Below are 21,567 nucleotides of genomic sequence, written 5' to 3'. Positions count from 1 at the left end.
GTGAATGCAAACAGAAAAAAAGCCCTTAAAGTTTTGCAGTTCTAGAGGGTTACTTCCATGTGCAGTTCTTCTCAAGGAGTCAAAAGAATAGTTTGGTCCCAAAAAAAAATGCAGATTCTTTCAGTCACTTCCCAAAGCTCCCGTTCCATCCTCCATCATCCATTTTTCATTGAAAATCACAAAATGAACAAAAAAAGCGGGGAACTACAGACACATTGGGTCTGTCCCCATGAGGTATTAAGGTTTGATATCCAGCTCTAGAATCCGCTGCACGATATGAACATCTTCGAGGTGTCGCTGTCCGACCAGATGATGAACCTGCAGGTGCTCCAAGGAGGGCTTCATGTACCCATAATCCTCTGGTGCAGATCAGGCTCCAGTTCATCCTGATCTTATGCAGAGATGCTGCTGGATTTCTTTGTTTATTTAGCAAACTTCTCACTGATGGCGAGTTTCCAATAAAATGGCATCATGGTCCTGGAGCTCCAAACGAAGCCAGTTTTGGCCAAATAAAGTTCCCGTCACCAACATTAAAGAAGAAGCTCCGTTACCACAAGGTCTGTCTCTTCTTGGCGCTCCTGTTCAGAGGCACGGTGAGATTTTACCGGACCGTTGGTGCTTTGAGGCGAGCTCGGTCCGGTCCGGTCCAGTCCGGTCCGGTCCGGTCTGGTCTGGTCCGGTCACACCTGGCAGATGTTGTAGTACACGGTGTGTGCGTTCCTGTCGCCTGACGAGTCGCCCATCGTGTCGAACATGCAGTCTTTGTGTGTGTGGATCTCTGTCATTGGCACGTTTACGCTGTGAGAGTTGTTGTGAGTGTGAGGAGTCTGAGTCCCGTAAGACGGGACATTCTGGACAGGAAACACAAAATCATACGTTAGAATCAGTGAAATAATGAAGATACATTGTGATTATGAGGTGTTGAATTAAAAGAACCAAATACTTTGGTGTCATGATGAGTACATAAGAGTTCAGAGTATTAAAGCTGATTTAGTTGGTTATTAATGGACTTTTCTGCCCGGCAACAGAGTGTAGCAGAGGGGGCAGGACTTGACAAAGACCCAATAGGATTTGAGATGAGAGTCAGAGGCTAATCTGTTGTGGTTGTTGTTCCCATCTGAGTACACTGCTGTAATCTGATCCAACCCAACTGCCATGAATGAAGTAACAGGTGAAACGGACATGTTTCCAAACAGAAGTTACATCAACTGACATTTGGTTTGGGAGATTTTTCTCAAAAATAGGAAGCAAGAACCAAATAGTGTTTTTAGTTGAAGTGTGCACACGGACGGTCCGGTGCTCTGGCCTTAATACTGGGAGATTAAAATTTAGAGAAAATTGACTGCAAGTCAAAATTACAAAGTCAGAAAAATTGTAAAAAGTAAATTATGTTTCAGTCACATTTATGAGATCAAGTTGTTTTAAATGGCAACAATAACAAAGTCAAAGACTTTTCAAAAGCAACAGATTGATTTTTGGGTTGTTGTTTTTTTACCTTTCTAGTTTCACTGAGGGGAAAGTCTTTCCGACAGAGGTGGGCGATGATTCCCGCCGCCAGAGCGTCACCAAGAACGTTGATCATGGTCCGAAACCTGTCGCTGCAGAAACAAACGGGACGAGAGACACAGTGAAACCAAAACCACCAACTAAGGGCAGTAACTGGAAGAATTTAACATGGCAACAGTGGAAAACATCAAGTATCACACTAAACCACAATTTACACATGTACTTTTGAATATTTCCATTTTATGCTACTATATATCTGTATTGTTGATTCAGATAAAAAAAACCTGCATGATTACCAAATAAAATATAACGTATTGTCAGAGTGATGTATAAAACAAGTTATCATATTAAAATGATAATTCTACATCGATAATTACAATCCAGTAATACTTTACTCTGAGCTGTGAACTTACAGGATCCAGTCGATGGCTACGATCAGTGTGATGTCATCCGGCGGCAGGCCCACTGACGTCAGTACGATCACCATGGTAACCAGGCCGGCCTGAGGGATCCCCGCCGCACCGATGCTGGCAGCTGTCGCCGTGATGCTGCAAGAGGAAGAAGGAACAGAAGTTACATTCACTCATAGAGACTAGACCTGAAAATACAATTTTTAGTCATCAGTGTGCTTATAATTGATGTTATATTTAATTAAAAAGTATATCAAGCCACACTGTAATATGATTAATTGCATAACTAACTTTGGAAGCCGCCTACATTTTTGTATAATATGTACATACATCACTGTATCGTCTGCATATGGGTGAATTTTTTTCATGTATGTTTGCAGAAGAGAAGCATGTCTGTTATAATTCTGACTAGTTGAAAGTATAAACTCTTGTGGGACGTATTTTGCAGTAGATATATGATTATAAACACACATTTTCCTCTTACATTTGGAAAGATTCTTTTAATTCAAGAATATCAGGTTTAGACACTTTCTTAATTTTTCATAAACTCAACAAAACCTCCTGATTTGTCTCTTTGAGCAGGTCTGTGTTGGTTTACCTGATGGTGACCAACTGGCCGAAGTCCAGCTCGTAGTCATTAACCTGAGCGATGAAGATGGCCGCCACGGCCTCGTACAGCGCCGTGCCGTCCATGTTGATGGTGGCGCCCACTGGGAGGACGAAGCGAGCAATCTGCCGGTCCACGTGGCAGTTTTCCAACAAACACTTCATGGTGATGGGCAGCGTCGCAGAGCTGAGAAGTGACGAGACAGAATGAAGTAAAGTAAAGTAAAGTAAAGTAAAGTAAAGTAAAGTAAAGTAAAGTAAAGTAAGTAAAGTAAAACCCTGAACACATCCACAGATCTTCAGGATAAAGTCCCGGACTCTGACCTGGAGGAGGTTGCCAGGGCGATCACCATGGCCTGCAGCAGCCCACGGATGTAGGAGAAGGGATTCTTCTTGGTGAGGACGAAGTAGAAGAACGGCAGTAGGATGAGTCCGTGGACGAAGAGGCCGGCGAGCACCGTGATGCCGTACCAGCCCAGCTTCTTCCCCAGCGTGCTCGGGTCCTGCATGTCCAGGATCTTCCCCGCCACCAGGAAGATGATCCCGAACGGAAAGTACCTGAACGGATGGAACAACAGCCTGATGATTGACGGCTTATTGTTGTTTTAGTGCTGCAGAAAGGTCGACCCGAAACCTTCATACAGTCATGGAAAAATGATTAGACCACCTTCAATTTCTTCAATTTCTTGTTCATTTTAATGCCTGGTACAACTAAAAAAACATATGTTTGGAGGAATATAATGACAACAAAAACACCTCAAAAGGATTTAATTTAAGGGCTGATATCTAGACATTTTCCATGGTTTTCTTGATAATAACCAAAATCATTATCAATAAAACCATGTTAAATGTCTAGATATCAGCTCTTAAATTAAACTCTTATAAGCTATTTTTGTTGTTATCATGATATTTGTCCAAACAAATGTACCTTTAGTTGTACCAGGCATTAAAATGAACAAGAAATTGAAGAAAACAAGGTGGTCTAATAACTTTTTCCATGACTGTATGTTTGCACTTTTGGGGAAAAAAGTTTGTTTCTTGAAACCAATTACAATAGTTTTGGGTGGCACTAAATCCAGGATGCAGCATCATCATTTTTCTGGAAAATCAGGGATTTATAGCATGTGTTAATATACTGAAGAAAACTGTACCTACTGAAAGAACAAGACCTTCTCTAAATCTCATGAAAGCTGCTGTTTTACAGTCATATATCTGAATCAACTTTATTCAGCTGCAGCCATTTCTTCCAGCTGACAGATCATGTAGGGCTGTTTAACAGGTGGCCTATAACTCCTGATAATCAGACCTCCATCCCCAAATTAACAAGAAAATATCGTTCAGCAGATCGCACTTCAGGTGCAAAAGATTGCTGCACTAAATGCCCATAAATGACACTTGTGAAATAATTGTGAAATATTATTATTTTATTTTTGTTTAGTGTTTGGTTTGAGTGTCTGATGGTGTGAATCCTGCAGAAATCTCTGTATAAAACACTGAATGTTTGCAGTGACTGTAGCTGTAGAAGATAAACAGAGTATTTGTGTGTGTGCTCAGTGTTCAGGTCTTTGCTGCTGCCTTTAATCTGCTCAGGTGCTGCAGCAGGATGACGTCACGGCCGGCACGTTTCCTCCCCTGACGGGTCACCGGGTCAGATCTACGGTCACTCGGCAGTGGGACCACCCGTTATCCCCTCACTGCACTCAACTCTTTCATGTCACCGTGGTTGACAAATGCACACAGATATTGCATAAATATTTAAATCCTGACATTTTGAGGGTTTTTTTGATGATCTCGGTTGTCATCATGTCATGACTTTTTTCTGTTAGGTTCAGTAAAATGTGTTTGTTTAGATAAGAGTAGAGGGGCCTACTTTGGGCTGGGCTTGTTATCTTCTCTACTTTTGTTCTTTTTGGCCACCCATCAGTTTTGGTTTAGACCTGTCTGTTGGCTGGTAATTTATGCTGTTTGAAAAGAAACTGAATATTGCTTTTTTTATAGCATTGCCTGACAGTTTTGGAACTGTTTTTATGAAGAGCGTTTCTGAGGGGGAACATGACGATGCTTGTTTCATACTCTGTGTACTGTAAGTATTGTGTGTACTGTGTGTATATTCAGAGTATTCTCCTCACCAGACGGCAGCGTTGATGATTTTCATGACGCACTCGTTGATGCACTGACAGACGTTGACCAGCGGAGCTCCTCGCTCTCCCATCCTGCCCAGCAACAGGCCTGCAGCAACACACATTAATTGGATTATTTTAAAAATCCATATCAGTCTATCCCCATAACAGTTTGTGCACAATTATTTCTAGAGTATACAAATTATTATTAGCAGTATTACAGTTTATAGTATGGCTGGGAATCACCAGAAGCCTCATGATAAAATAGTACTGCAATTTTACACATTTTTCCATTTGCTGATGACGGTGATAACATATATTGAGATATTTTACCTTTTTAACTGCATATTATGTCCCAAAAAGAAAACATAATCTTTAACGTCTGTTATGAAGATTTTGTGTGAGTGAGTTTATGTGACCAGCAAAATGAAACAGACTGACCAACTGAATAGTTTGTATTATAGTCGTGCAAACATTTGTGGACTACTGTATTTATTATACAATTAGTGTATTTTAAACAATGCAACTTGTACAAATTTCTGCAGCAATAATAGGATAAATACTTCATCCTTCCAGCACCAAATTAAATTAGATTAAAATCTGTATTAACAATATTGATCATTTTTATAATAAAATATAAATATTTGGCATCTGTGTGTCGATAAAATTTCGGCTCACAAAATATCCAAAAAAATTCTCGATTTTAGTATTTTGAGTATTTAATATGAATTTTATTTTATTATTTTATTTAATACGTCTCACTGCAACTTGAGCAGATCAACAAGTTTCTGGTGACCAAAGTCGAAAATAAAAAGACGAATAAAAAATACGAAAACTGGGGCAAGGAATGTAAAACCCAACTTGCAAAGCATTCTGGGAAGAGGATTGTCTGAACTGATGCTTTTACTCAATTATACAAGTTCTTCCACTTCTGATCTGTTGATGATAAATAATAAAAACCAGAACCTAGAAGACTAGATGTGACCCTACTAAAAGCTTTAAAATGTATTTCCTGTCTCACCCATGGTGGCGGAGAAGATGACGATGCCGAGGACGTTCATCTGCTGGCTGGTGCCGGGGCTCGTCTTGTACGTGACCTCGGGGGGCGGAGTCATCTCCAGGTACACCGTCCGGCCCGTCGGGTGGCTCTCGTCAGGGAAGACGTACACGAAGTTGGGCTGGACGGTTCTGGTCTGGACTTTGAGGATGGGAACCAGGTCCGTTTTATACTGAAGGGACACAGATGAGTTTGGTACAGAAAGTTAGATCAAGTGATGAACTGTATTTGTTGTGTGAATGAGTTCAGGAGCTCGTCTCACCTGCTGGAACGTGGCCTCGATCAGGTTAGAGGGAACCATGTTCCTGTCGGGGAACAAAGAGACACATTATTATTAATTCAATAATAAAAATGACCCACAAGACCGCCAGCAATCCCGGATAATATTCATTTGTGTAGAAGAATGTTGGAGCCTCCGTTTCAAAACAACAAAATCAAACTAATCCATTGGAGGAGGTGAAATGATGCTCCAAAGTAAAGTTAAATTTTAGCAACATGCTGACATGCCCAATTTCAAAGGCGTCCCTTGACCTCTGACCTCCAGATATCTGAATGAAAATGAGTTCTTTGTACCTACAAGTCTCCTCTTTACAGACATGCCCACTTTATGCTACTAACATGTTTTTTCTCCTGCAGTAAAATGTGTTATTGTCTTCTATCGTATGTGAATATTTGTGCATCCTGGGGTCCCTTAACAGTCTGTGAGCTGCATAAATCGGGAGATACACCAAGACAGAAATCTGTGTGTGAACCCTGGCTGCTTTTCTCTATTTCATATGAAATTTTATTAAATATTTGGGCTGTTTTTAGACGTGACATGCCCACTTTATGCACTTTATCTGAAGCTGTTTGGGGCAGAATGCATGCAGTGTTTCTCCTGCAGTAAAATGTGTTATTGTGTCCTCCTGTGTGTAAATCTTTGTGTATCCTGGGGTCCTAAACAGCCTGTGGGCTGCATAAATCTGGTCTGACTGTAATCTAATGAATCTATTGGTACCAAACATGTCTGATATCTTGTTGGGAAAGAGGTGAAGTTATGCTCCAAAGTTAGGCTACATTTTATCCATTTTTAGCCTGACCTCTGACCTCAAGATGTCTTTACAGACATGCCCACTTTATGCAAAACTCATGAATTTCGGGCAGAAATCATGCAGTTACTCTCATGAACTACAAATGTGTTATTGTGTCCTCTTGTGTGTGAATCTTTGTGCATCCTGGGGTCCATAAACAGTCTGTGAGCTGCATAAATGGGGTCTGAGTGTAAAGCTGAGACTCTTGTGTATTCAATGAGCCCAATGTGCTTCATGTGTGATGATGTTGGTGACTGAATTCATGCATTCAACAGGGGTCAAAAATAACACACAATCTATGCAAAAAATAGTATAAATCCAAAAATTGCTGCAACAACTTATGAGACATAATTGAGCAAGGAAATCTCCTCATAAAGAAAAATTGGTGTCAGAGGGTTTAACTTTTTAGGTCTTTAATTTAAATGCAAAAGGCTCACAAGCTTTTATCGATGAACTATCCCTGTGATCCCAGGTGTTTGTGACTCTCTGAGCAGGAAGGTAAACACGGTCGAATCAGGAAGGAAGTGCTCGCTAAGATGACCCAACCTTCACGGGGAAGGTCAGAGGTCAACAGGATGATGAGGAGCACGGTCTGCCAACGTGCCGCAGCAGAGATCATTGAATCAGACCGCCGCTGACTCGGCTAATCTGTCACTCATCCCCGCAGGATTACTAAAAATATACTGATCAGCCCGCCTCTAATTGGATTGATGAGTGTGTGTGTGTGTGTGTGTGTGTGTGTTTTCTATGATTTGTTGAAGAGTTGTTCCATTGAGTGCCCTGTTGGAGTTTCTTTAAGTTGACATTGCCATCCTGCTTTTACTCCACCAAAAAATAACAAGTACAAGCATCATCTCAAAACAACATTTCTTTGCAGAAAATAATGAACTAATTGGCTCACTGACTGAGATGAAATTCCTCTCGAAAAGCAGCAGAGACTCAGTCAAAAACACATCAAGTCACCTGTGGCAGCCAATCAGATTCCAGGGATTGCTCTTGCCGCCCCATTATCCTAAACTATGATTGGCTGTCTGCCAGGTGAGAGGCGGGACTTTACTTTGAATCAGCTGTTTTGACGAGGTAAATTAAAACAAAGTCATGTAAGAAGATGCAATTTGCTTCTTTGTCACTGAGGCTGCAGGACCGGGCATCTGTGCTGCGTTCATAAAATAATCAGAGAAATTAGTTAAAAAAGCTGTTTCATGCTTCTTACGGTCAGCACGGTGCAAACAACAATGCTGTGCAACTGCTCCAGTGAGACTCCTGTGAGTCTGTTTCATGCTTCTTGCAGACAGCGTAGTGCAGATAGTGCTCGGTCCCCACACAGGTCTGGTTGTTTCATACTGATTGGAGCGGCTCACAGAGCGGTAATGAGCACTTCTGGGTCCTATAGCTCGCCAATCACTGCTACGCGCTCTGTGGGAGCCTGCCCACATTGTTACAAAACTTTGGAGTTGTGTGGCTCGGTGCTCAGACCCTCTGTGCAGTCTCACAAGCCAGAAATGTGTAATATCAACTGGCGTAGGTCTGCGCTCTCCTAATGATCCTTCTGGTTGTCCATATAATCCACATGCCGTTGGTCTGCCAGAATTTCTTAAATCATTTCTCAGCTTTCATGTTGACGTAATTAATCCTGATTAAACACTGATAACAAGAGTAAAGGTTGGACACACTGGAGGAGGTGGTGGAGAGATGACCTGTCAACATGTTGGAGGCCATCCTGAAACACCAGATCATCTGCTACACAAAACCTTTATGGACCAAAAAACAGCAGTGGACGGCTCCTCTCTCTCTGCTGCAGGACGGAGAGATTCAAAAGATCCTTCTCTCCTACAGACATCAGGCTGTCTCATTCTAACAGAGATTCTACCAGACTAGCTGAATTTACCCTCAGGGATAAATAAAGTAATTTTGATTTGATTTGATTGATTTTGATTTGAAATTTATGCCACATAGAAAACTCACTCAAAAAGCTTGGAACTCCACTGACACCGTGTCCGGTCTCACAGTGTTCATAAAAGTGAAAAATGATTTGTGTATCCGCCCCGTGATTCAGATCTGCTACAAAATGTACTGGGTTCTTCCTGAGTCAATGGACAATTTTTATTTATTTATTTTTTTTAATGTATTTATTTACTTATTATTTTGCATTTTCCCCAATATATTATTCTATATATATATATATTTACGCATTTAAAAAAAAGTATATTTCTTTCTTATTCAGGTGCTGTCATTTGGTCAAGTCTTCTCTGATTAATTTATATACATCAGAGTGCATGAATCGGCTATAAAATAAAGATTATTCTGCTATTCTTGCCAGCTTCCCTCCTCCACAGTCCCTCTCTACGTTGACCTCTGACCTCTCTCACCTGATGAGGTCGAGCAGGGCGTCGGCGGAGGTCATGACGGGCCCGCCCCCCAGCCGGTGGCTCTCCATCTCCGTCCCCACGCCGGGTTTGATGATGATGACGAGCACGATGCCCACCACCACCGCGATGAAGGTGGTCCACAGGTAGTAGGTGACGGTGAGGACGCCCATCCTGCAGCACGCCTTCGACTCCATCGACGACAGGCCCGACATCAAACTACACACACACACACACACATAAAGTAAGTAAAACTCTCTGCAGAATCAGTTTCTTCCCTTTGCTGCTCGCTTTAATAACCAGCAGAAGGATTATTGTAACACTCTCCTTTCTGGTCGATTAATGAATACAATAAATCAGCTGCAATTCATTCAAAATTCTGCTGCACGAGTTTCTGATTAAAACCAAAATCAGAGCAAACATTACACCTTTTTTTAAGTTTTTGCACTGGTTTACCTGCATGACTTTTTAAATTCAATATAAAAGTATAAAAATATATATATATATATATATAAAAGCAAAAAACTACGTCCCTGAAATGCTTGAGTTCTTCAGTTAGACATTTAATATGGGAATATTAAGATTATATCTAAAATTAAAATTACAAAGGTATTCACAGTTGAATCAATCTGTATTTATTTTAAATATAAAAGGTGACAGGTGAGGGAAAAGGTGCTCAAAACAAGCTAAATTATCTGTCCGTGCAGCAAGATGATTTCACTTGACAAGATTTCTTTAATTAAGATTGTTAAATCTAGAAATAAGATTATAGCGTAAAGTCGAACTCTTAAAATAAGAAACTAACTCTTAAAACAAGATAAATTATCTAACATTTCGAAATCTATTTTTTTTAAATCTTGGTTAGAACCAAATGATTTTCAGTGTAGCCGTGATTATGATAATTCCATAGAGCTGCAGGACTTATAGATTTATATATAGATTTTATATATTGCAATGCAGTGAAATACAAGGCTACTTTCAGTCTTCCTGTGCCTTTTCCTGATGAAATTACAGTTTAAATGTTTTTCATAATGTGTTTGCTGCTGCTGTGTGACAAACAGAAAGCATGAACCTACCTGGATGTGATGAGAGGAAGAATGAGCATCTTCAGCATCCTCATCAGCAGCTCGCCGGGGAAAGAGAAGTAGATCTTCGCCTGAGGAGAGAAACCAGAGAGAAAATGTTTGAGAAAAAAAGATTCACAGGAATCGATCTATTCGTTGCGTAAAGAAACACTTTCTGCTCTGTCAATCAAACTGTGGGTGTTGAATTCACAACCAAGAAGAAAAGTTCTGGGTTGTTGTTGCTGGTCGGAGCAGGATTATTATGTTATATTCCTAAAGATATGAATAATATTTGAAAGTTTGGGTAGAGAGACCAAAAACATAAACCACATTTTATTTACAAGGAAACAGTGAAAATATTTTAGTTTCAAGAGCTGCAAAAACAACTCCGATACACACTTTAATCAGCTGTAAAGTTTCAGTGGAGAAGTGAACAAATAAAATAGTTCTTCAAAGCTAGAAATTAATAAATTCAGGCAAGGTAATAAGTTAATTTATCCAGTTTTCAGATTTATCTGAGGTTTAAATCTAAAACAAAGACTTGCTTTCTTTGCAACAAGAATGTTTAATCTCAAATTTAGACATAATAAAATTATTAACTAAACACATTTTACCTTGTTTTGTAAAGAAAGTCTAAAACATGGAGTTCATTTAAAAATATACATATTTTTAAGAATTTCTCAAATAAAAAAATATAAATTTTCTTTTCTTTCTATTAAATAAACACATTTTTACCCTTTTTTAATAAAGAATATTTAACATATGGAGGCAATTTCATCATCCATTAACCAAACTGTGAAAAGTTTTTTTTTTTTTTTTTTTTTAAAAGCTTATTAAAAAGTAACTAAATTACCTTATTCATACAATTATGAAAACTTAAATAAATATTTATGTGACTTTATTTCCAACTTAAAAAAACAACAGTGGGGACAGTAAGTAGGTTAAATCAGCTTTCCAGTACAGATCAGGCATTGAACTGATTCTGTTCTGATTCAAACACACGATTGTGAACTGTTTGGAGCATTTTCACCATAAATGTCTCAAACCATCTCCTGATAAGACACGTTTATGGGCTGAAATATGTGCCACCAGAAACTGAGTTTGAATTATTGCGCTGATTGGCTGAAGAGGCGCTATGGCAACCGGGTGGCAACAAATGTTACAAAAAAACCAGAGGTGCTGATTGGCCGAAGGGGTGCTATGGCAACCGGGTGGCAACAACTGTTATGAAAAAAAACCCAGAGGTGCTGATTGGCCGAAGAGGCGCTATGGCAACCGGGTGGCAACAAATGTTACGAAAAAAAACAGAGGTGCTGTTTGGCCGAAGAGGCGCTACGGCAACCAGGTGGCAACAAATGTTACACAAAAAAAAAAAAACCCGGAGGTGCAGAAAATTTAATTTGAATTGTGAGAACTGAATGTTCAGTTCCAAACTAATAAATTAAATTTCAAATTACAATTCAGATTCAGTTCTGATGCAATGATTCAAATTGAACATCAAATTGAGCAATTATTCAAGTTAAGCAATTCAAATTCAAATATAAATCATTCAAATTCAGTTTCTGGTGGCTCATATTTCAGCCCATACACATGTCCTGTGAAAACTGGGTCCAGCATTTACTCTGTTGACTCTGGAACAAAGACTCGGTTATAATCTGAGCCCACTCTTCAGGAACGAGCTGCATGAAAGAGGAGCCTTGTTTAAAGTCCCCTGATCGGAAGACATGACGTCCTCTTAAACCTTTACCACCGGAGACCTTTTAATTCCTGGAAGCTCCTCGGAAACAGACTCATCACATCTGAAATGAGAGCCGCTGTGTCAGTGGTCGGCTAACCTCCATGATTCTATATCCAGACGCTGCCTGAGACGGATCAATTATTCCTGGAAACACTGTTCACTGAGAAACGGCACTATTTATAACCAAGACTTTGAATGTTTCAATTAGTTCAAACTGAGTCTGCAACTTCATTTTAACTGTCATGTTTTCAGGGTTAGGGATATGTTTGAAACAGAATAAAGTCTCAGACAAAGGTTTGATTTTCAACATAATTTGCTGTTCAATTATTCAGTAAATAATCATGATCTAAACACAGCTGGTAAAATAAACAAAATGATAATATACATTAAAGGCTGTGGCTGTAAATTACTGATGTAAACCTTATTTTTTCACAGTCACAATTTAGATGTAATGATAAATGCTTCAAAACTTTGTTTTAGGTGCCTTAGCTGTAAAATACCTCAATAAATAAATTAATCTTGTAATAAGTTCACTGATTAACTTATTTCATTTCAGTTAGTTGTTAAATTAATGTCATTTTAAGTTGACATGAATGAGCTCAGCTATTAATAACCGTGTTCAGTTTCAGCTCGTCGCAGTCGGCAGAGGAAACATGTTGGACTGAAACGGAGGAAACTCATTTGACCATAATGGAGCAGAGGAAACATGTTGGACCAAAAACGGAGAAAAACATGTTGGACCGTAACGGAGCAGAGGAAACATGTTGGACCGTAACATGTTGGACCGTAACAGAACAGAGGAAACATGTTGGACCGTAACGGAGGAAACATGTTGGACCGTAACGGAGGAAACATGTTGGACCGTAACAGAACAGAGGAAACATGTTGGACCGTAACAGAACAGAGGAAACATGTTGGACCGTAACGGAGGAAACATGTTGGACCGTAACAGAACAGAGGAAACATGTTGGACCGTAACATGTTGGACCGTAACAGAACAGAGGAAACATGTTGGACCGTAACAGAACAGAGGAAACATGTTGGACCGTAACGGAGGAAACATGTTGGACCGTAACATGTTGGACCGTAACAGAACAGAGGAAACATGTTGGACCGTAACGTGTTGGACCGTAACAGAACAGAGGAAACATGTTGGACCGTAACGGAGGAAACATGTTGGACCGTAACGGAGGAAACATGTTGGACCGTAACATGTTGGACCGTAACATGTTGGACCGTAACGGAAGAAACATGTTGGACGGTAACATGTTGGACCGTAACAGAACAGAGGAAACATGTTGGACCGTAACATGTTGGACCGTAACGGAGGAAACATGTTGGACCGTAACAGAACAGAGGAAACATGTTGGACCGTAACGGAGCAGAGCAAACATGTTGGACCGTAACATGTTGGACCGTAACAGAACAGAGGAAACATGTTGGACCGTAACGGAGCAGAGCAAACATGTTGGACCGTAACATGTTGGACCGTAACAGAACAGAGGAAACATGTTGGACCGTAACATGTTGGACCGTAACAGAACAGAGGAAACATGTTGGACCGTAACATGTTGGACTGTAACAGAACAGAGGAAACATGTTGGACCGTAACATGTTGGACCGTAACGGAGGAAACATGTTGGACCGTAACAGAACAGAGGAAACATGTTGGACCGTAACGGAGCAGAGGAAACATGTTGGACCGTAACATGTTGGACCGTAACAGAACAGAGGAAACATGTTGGACCGTAACATGTTGGACTGTAACAGAACAGAGGAAACATGTTGGACCATAACAGAACAGAGGAAACATGTTGGACTGTAACGGAGGAAACATGTTGGACCGTAACATGTTGGACCCTAACGGAGTAAACATGTTGGACTGTAACGCGGGAAACATGTTGGACCATAACGGAGCACAGTAAACTAGCAGAGTATCTGATAAAGGATCTGGCGGCCAGTCTGACTGAATGGAGGATTAACGAGTGAGGATTTGGACTGGCTGCAGTCTTCTTCTGTTGTGGCTCTTAATAGTCCTGCTCCCTGTTTCTGGCAGAACAAAGCGTACCTGCAGAGAATCAGAGGCTCAATTTAAAGGATAACATCAACATGGGAGCTTTTAATTAAACTTCAATCTAATCATTAATCAAAGCTGCTTGTGACGTTTCCTCGTAACTAAACTTTGTGTTTACACTCAGTGTTTCTCATTGAGGGAGCGTTCGTACATAAAATTAATAAATAATTAATTTATTAATTATTGATTAATAAATAATTAATTTTAGAAATTAAGAGATAAAAAATAGATGCAGTAATAAACATGTTAAATGAATAAAAGGAAAAATATGAAAGTAGACAAATGGGGTGAACATGAATTATTTTATTCTTTATTTTGGCAGCTTCGATCCTCCATAATTTTTTAACTTGCACAATGTAATTGTACTTGCACATTTATCCGTTTTACAAACTGCACGTAGGTTTATTTCCTTTAACCGTTACGGTAACAATGCCTTCACCTCCAGTGATCACTTTACAGCTATTTCCATCCTGAACCCCTTATTGCATTAATTATTACTTAAACTTGATTTTAAAAATTGCTTTAATGTGTTCTTATTACTTTAAAGTGCTCCAAAAAATTGTAGATACTGTTTTTCAGCATTTTGGATCACTTTTTAAGATACCTCTGTGTCTTAAAATACTGAAGTTAGCCAGTCAGGTAACGTTAGCCTAGCTGGCTACTAAACCAAAGAAAAGCCCCATCAGGTTTATGAGGAGTGTTTAGCTCTACAGAGTTTAGCTCATTCCCTCTTTCCTTTCATCCGTTAGTTTTTATTTCTCCTCTGTGAACTTTCACTCCTTTGCAGCTGATATTGAGCTAGAGTGAGCTAACGATAGCTAATCTGTGAAAATCAGCCTAATGTTGCTACACCGAGTGATTAGCTACCTTTGCTAACTGTTTTCTAAGACACTGAGATGTTATCAGAGTAATAAAAACCAAAATATGTTCAAAGAATATAGTTAACAGTATGTACACAGCTATCTGTCAATAACAAGCTTAAAGTGGAAGTAGAAACTATTAAACTACAAAGCATGCTAGCTCGCTAACAGTGTCTGCTTATCAATTTCATGATCAAAACAAAAAGATTACTTTCAACACTTATTTTATAAAAGGCAAATGTGATTCTTTTTTAAGTGATTTTAATGTCTATTTACATTGTTTCCCCAAAAGTCTCACTTTTCACAATTTAACTCTGTCTGCAACCGGATACATTAGCACATTGGCTAATGTTAGCACCCAGAATCAACAAGTATGATCCACTGTCCCGTTTGATAAAATTAAAAATTAAACAATCCATTTTCTTGTGACAATCTTTCTTAAATGAGCATGGTGAAAGTTAATAATATTCAGTTATTATCAAGGAATTAATAAGTGTTAGCTAGCACACCTAGCTAGCATGTTAGCTAGTTGAAAAGTTTTTTATTTCCACTTTAAGGATGAAAAACGTTGGTAATGTGATGACAAATGTGTTTTCGTTTTTTTTAAATGTTCTAACAAACAGCTTAATACACATGGAAGAAATACATAAACAGATGGTTTGATCACTAGTTGGAGGTGAAGTTATGGTAGAGTTGGCAGGAAGTAAATAGATGTGCAGTTCGTAAAACAGATATATCAAAGAAGTTGAAAAATTATCGCGTTAAAATGGCTATATAAATTGTTAAAGCTCTTACAGTTTGGGTCGCGTATAGAATTTTACACAAGATTTACGAAACATGGAGCTAGTTTTTACTATGGTGTTTAAAATTTAGGGTTTTTACATTCTTAGTAATGTTTTTACCTGAGGTCAAATGTTTATAATCTGTTTCCCAGGGTCAATAAGTTCATGCACTTGCTGACTTGCCGAATGATGTAATAGCTTCACCAATGTGACAAGAAATTTCAAAAGGAAATTTAAAGAAAGAATCACTAAAGTTTGGATTTCAGGTCCACCAGGTGAGTTCAGTTGGTAGGTTTATACAAAATAATTGTTAGGAAATAAAGGACAAATCAACAAGAAGTTCAATAGAAAGTGTCCAAATTTGGGCCATTTATTCCCATATTTAGCCCCAGCAGGTGAGTCTTGTTTGGCAGTTTAAAGAAAAGATTTAGAGTAAAGTCTCAATTTTAGTACTAGATAATTTAAAACCTGTTGGGAAGTTTATGGGAAACCCAACGAACACATCAACAGGAAGTTAAATAGAAAATATCCATATTGGAGCTATTTTGCCATTTTTAGCACCAGCAGGTGAGTTCAGTTGGGAAGTTTAGACTTAAATAACCAATGAGAAATTTAAAGGACATAAACAGGAAGTTAAATAAATAAATGCCCAGCCATTGTTGCCATTTTAGCCCCAGCGGTGAGTCCTGTTGGGAATTGTATTTAAGAAATGGGAAATTTAAACCACATACAGTATCAACAGGAAGTTCAGAAGTATCCAGCTGTTTTAAGCCCCAGCAGGTGAGACTGTTGGGAAGTTTAAAGAAAAGCATCAATTCAAGTACAGGATCAGTTAAAACCTGGTGGCAAATTCAAAGGACATATCAGCAAGAAGTTAAATGAAAAAAAACTATCCATATTGGAGCCATTTTGCCATTTTATGTCCCAGCAGGGGAGTTCAGTTGGGAAGTTTAGACTAAAGTTACTAATGGAAAATTAAGAGGAAGGACATAAGCAGGAAGTTAAATAAATAAATATCCAGCCATTGTTGCCATTTTTAGCCCAAACAGGTGAGTCCTATTGGGAATTGTATTTAAAAAAGTATAAATGGGAAATTTAAAGGACATAAACAGGAAGTTAAATAAATGATTTCCAGCCATTGTTGCCATTTTAGCCCCAGCAGGTGAGTCCTGTTGGGAATTTTTAAAGCACATATAAACAGGAAGTTAAATCAAAATTATCAAGTAATTTCAAGCTCCGGCAGGTGAGTCCTGTTGGGAAGTTTAAAATGAAACATAAAGAAAGTATCATCTTAGATTTTTCAATTCCCAGCAGGTGAATCCTGTTGGGAATTTTATACAAAAGTATAAATGTTAGATAGAAAGTATCCATACAGGAGCTTTTTAAGTACCATTTCAAGCCCCAACAGGTGAGTCCTGGTGCGAAGTGTAAAGGAAAGACTCAAAGAAAGTCTCACTTCAGGGTACAGAAACAGGATCAGGTGAAACTTCCCTACAGGTGAGACGTACCTGTGCATACAGAGCTGTCCCCCTCAGCACGAAGCACATAGTGTGTTTCCCAGGATCAATAAGTTCAAATCATGCACTTGCTGACTTGTCAACTGATGTAATAACCATTGAAAGCTTCACCAACGTGACAAGAAATATCAAATTTAAAGAAAGAATCACTAAAGTTAGGATTTCAGGTGGGCACAGCAGGTGGACCCAGTTGGGAAATGTATACAAAAGTATTATTAGAAAAATTTAAATGACAAATCAACAAGAAGTTCAATAGAAAGTGTCCAAATTGGGGCGATTTACCCCCCATATTAAACCCCAGCAGGTGAGTCTTGTTTGGAAGTTTAAAGGAAAGATTTAGAGAAAAGTCTCAATTCAAGTACTAGATCATTTAAAATCTGTTGGGAAGTTTATGGGAAACCCAAAGGACATATCAACAGGAGGTTACATAGGAAGTATCCATATTGGAGCCAATTTTGCCATTTTATTTCCCAGCAGGTGAGTTCAGTTGGGAAGTTTAGACTAAAGTAACTAATGGGAAATTAAAAGGACATAAACAGGAAGTTAAATAAATAAATATCCAGCCATTGTTGCCATTTTTAGCCCCAGCAGGTGAGTACCTGTAGACAGGTACCTGTGTGGACAGGTACAGGTATGTGGACAGGTACCTGTGTGGACAGGTATCTGTGTAGACAGGTGAGTCGTACTTGTGTGGACAGGTACAGGTATATATGTGGACAGGTACCTGTGTGGACAGGTGTGTCCTACCTGTGTGGACAGCGCTGTCCCCCTCAGCATGAAGCCCAGCGTGCAGCCGGTGATGACGGCGACGACGGACAGAGTGAGCAGTCCGTGTCTCTTCAGCAGCTCCTTGACGGTCCTCCTCAGGTCCCCAGAGCTCCGGAGGAAAGGCTTCACTCGGTCCCCCATCATCCTCCCTGCGTCTCCCGGAGCGTTTGAGCTCTGGTCGGAGCGCGCCTCCTCCTCCGCGCCCGGTAAAAGAAGCTCCTCCATGCCGTCCAAGTCTCGAGTTGGCCCGGGTTCCTGAGCTGGTCTGGCAGGGTGACAAACGTGTGCGAGCCAAAGACGAGCTAACCTTTTCCACTGAGGATTAAATGATCATGATGAAGCCCCGCAGGCTGCAGGCTGCAGACTTACCGCCGCTAAGAGGCTTACAGGGCTCCACCAGCCTCACACGCCTTGTTGTGGCATCTGGTCCTGGTCCTGGAGCCGGTCCTGGTCCTGCTGGACCCGGTCCTGGTCCTCCTGGAGCCGGTCCTGGTGTTGTTGCGTCGGGGCTGGGAGGTCAGAGGATCCTGCAGGTTTACACAGAGTCCAAAGACTCAGCAGGTTTACCTGATCAGCTCAAATTACAGAAAGTTAGTGAGAAACTTTAATGACTTCAGAACTGGTTCAGGAGCTTCTGGCATCATGTAATGCAGGGGTCTCAAACTCAAATTACCCGGGGGCCGCTGGAGGCAGTACCAAAAAAAACACACAAAATTACTAAAAAAGATACAAAATGAACAAAAAAAGACACAGAATTACCAAAAAAGACACAAAATGATTTTTAAAAAAGATACAAAATGATCCAAAAAAGACACAAAATGACAGAAAAAAACCTAAATTACTTTAAAAAAAAAGAAACAAAATGACCAAAAAAAGACAGAGTTACCAAAAAAGACACAAAATTATTTAAAAAAGACACAGTTATTTAAAAAAGATAAAAAATTACCAAAAAAAGACACAAAATTACCAAAAAAAGTAATTAAAGGGACCTTCCACACACAACACAGTAAAGTGCCATTCATATAAAACTCACATTAAACTTTCATATCAAGGTGGGGGCCACAAAATATCGCCACGAGGGCCACAATTGGCCCGCGGGCCACGAGTTTGAGACCCATGCAGTAAAGAGTGATTTATGTAAATATACTGTATGTGGTTTCATTAAATTGGGTTACACAGTCGATCCTAATCAATATATTGATGATATTATTTTCCAATATGGACCGATGTGAAAGTTTTACAATAATGCAGAAAACTATGTGTGGGGGGATTAAAATACTGCGTCGTAAAGCTAATTTATTTAAGCTCTTTATTATTTATTTACATGGTCAGCAACTAACTGAACATACTATACAATTTATTTATTTTTAATTATTCTTAATTTCAAAGATCAGATATTGATTGAAGTTTAATACACAGTACTATTCATATATTTATTTTTATATTAAATATTTATATGCTCAGCAATTAAATGACGTTTGACATACTGTACTATTTAATTTTTCATTATTAATTCATATGGTCAGCAATTGTCTGATGCTGAACATACAGTACTGATATTTATTTATTACATTTTAAAAATCTTTGTTTTAATGGTCAGTAATTGATTGATACTGAATATACAGTACCATTTAACTATGTTTAATTATATATTTATTTAAATGTCAGCAACTGACTGATGCTGAATATACAGTACTATTACTATTACTATACAGTCCATTTATTTTATTTTCAATTGTTTATTTAATCAACTGGCTGCAGCTCACTAAAACTAAATGTATACAGTACTGATAATTAGTTTTTTATTCTATGTTTAAATTGTCAGCAATTGACTGATATTTATTTTAGAAACAATAAAATAAATAACTTTAAAAAATGGTTTAAAAAAGTTTGTGAAAGTGTAGAAAAGATAATATATTATTTCAGTATTGTCAGTGGTGGAAGAAGTACTAAGATGTAGTAAACATCTTCCAAAAAAAAAAAAAGTGCAAGAATTGTGTTAAATATAAAAAAAAAAAAAAAATCCTGCATAAAATGATTACATGTGCATTAAAAAAAACAAAACACTTTTCTTCAACACATTCCTGACCTGGAGTTCCTCCTGCAGATTGTCTCATGTCCACTAGAGGCCGCTGCAAGAAAACACACAGACCTGAACCTGATGGTTTGTCTTCCCAGCTGCATCTAAATAATAAGTGTTTTCTTGATACTAAGCACATTAAAAGATTAATCTGCTTTCTAACTACACTGGTCACTATATTAGGTACACCTGTTCTGCACCACATTGTATTTATGCATGTAGACTGAAGATCAATCTGCAGCAGAAGGGAACAAAGGGGATCTTTTCTTTTTTTGCTGGTTTGATTGTTTCAGAATCTGCTGAGATTTTCACCACAATTGTCTCTGATTCTTACAGAAAAAAGTCTGAGAAAAAGAGAAAATATTCAACGAGCTGCTGAGCCAAAATGAGGTCCGAGGTCAAACTTTATACAATAATATTAAATATTTAATTCATTAAAAACCTAAAAACAAACCAACAACCGGCTGCTTTTCCTCGTTGTTGTTTTATCTGTGCAGGTTTGGGTTGTAAAACTGATTCTATCTCTTTTTTTATTTAATTAAACAGTTGCCATGTTTCTCCAGCATAATTTATTTTACAATATTAATCAACACTACTTGAAAGGTTTAGGTCAAGGATGTAAATAAATACATTTTAATGCACACAAAGTTTTTCCTAAAATTGGCTGATTTGTGATTAAAGCCTTGTCCAAACATACTGTTTTTAAAACAGGGTTTTTCATTCTCACTGAAGTCTTTGAAAATTATATTATTAATTATGTAAAACACTTTTGAAAAGGTGCTAAATAAATAAAGTTTATTATTATAATAAAACTAGTGACTTATCTTGTGTGCAGGTGAAGAAAACATTTTGATGTTAAATTTTTTTTTTTTTTTTGAGCTTCATTTAAACGCCTGTCTGACTGTGTTACTGTCTGACTGTTCATTTTAATTGGACGACATAAAAAAAGATGCCAGGCGATCAGAGAATCTTCTTACAGACGTTAAGTTAAATCTGGACTGCTGAGTTCTCTACAGATCTCCATCTATCACATTACAGGGCTCTAAACTCCAGGATTACATTAGTTACACTTGGCTTTAAAGTGTGTCAATAAACAATCAAAGTGTGGAGCATCAGGACTAATCCAATCAATCAGAGGCTGGTGACATCACCGATCACCTGCCGCTCCACCAACACAAGATCTTTTCTTTAGAAGGTTCCTCACTGAGTGAATTTACCAAAATAAAGCAGAGAACGTCTCCCACGTTCACTGTGGCAGCAACACTCAAAGAGAGACACAATTAATCCGTTCACAAGAACAAACCAATTAAAATAATAGATTTGATGCATTAAATTTAACAAATATTTGTTATATACGCTTTATAATAAGGTCCTTAATAACCATTAATTAATAAGTAATAAGGCATTGTTCTCGCTTTAGATCCGGTAGTTGCAAAAAGCATAGTTAACTTATAGTTAACTTATAATAGATGAGCAATAAAGTATATTTTAATATCAATAAGCAAATAAAATAAGATTAATAAAGGCATGGCAAAGACATAATGGGTGG

The 21,567-nt window shown here is 38.5% G+C and overlaps 1 protein-coding gene across 1 annotated transcript; it reads right to left on the bottom strand.

Annotated features, from left to right (window-relative positions):
* Positions 1–277: 277 nt before the first annotated feature.
* slc1a8a (solute carrier family 1 member 8a) lies at positions 278–18,268 on the bottom strand. Its single transcript, XM_059342092.1, is given in 11 exon segments — positions 278–851; positions 1,496–1,598; positions 1,920–2,054; positions 2,515–2,734; positions 2,812–3,080; positions 4,652–4,751; positions 5,664–5,871; positions 5,962–6,004; positions 9,139–9,354; positions 10,212–10,291; positions 17,918–18,268. Coding segments are annotated over 11 exon segments (1,791 nt in total). The 5' UTR covers positions 18,164–18,268; the 3' UTR covers positions 278–680.
* Between the last annotated feature and the right edge of the window lie 3,299 nt (positions 18,269–21,567).

Source organism: Centropristis striata, chromosome 9 (assembly GCF_030273125.1).
Source record: "Centropristis striata isolate RG_2023a ecotype Rhode Island chromosome 9, C.striata_1.0, whole genome shotgun sequence".
Classification (NCBI taxonomy): Eukaryota; Metazoa; Chordata; class Actinopteri; order Perciformes; family Serranidae; genus Centropristis; species Centropristis striata.
Note: the sequence above shows the minus strand (reverse complement) of the source record. Positions and strands in the feature narration are given on the sequence as shown.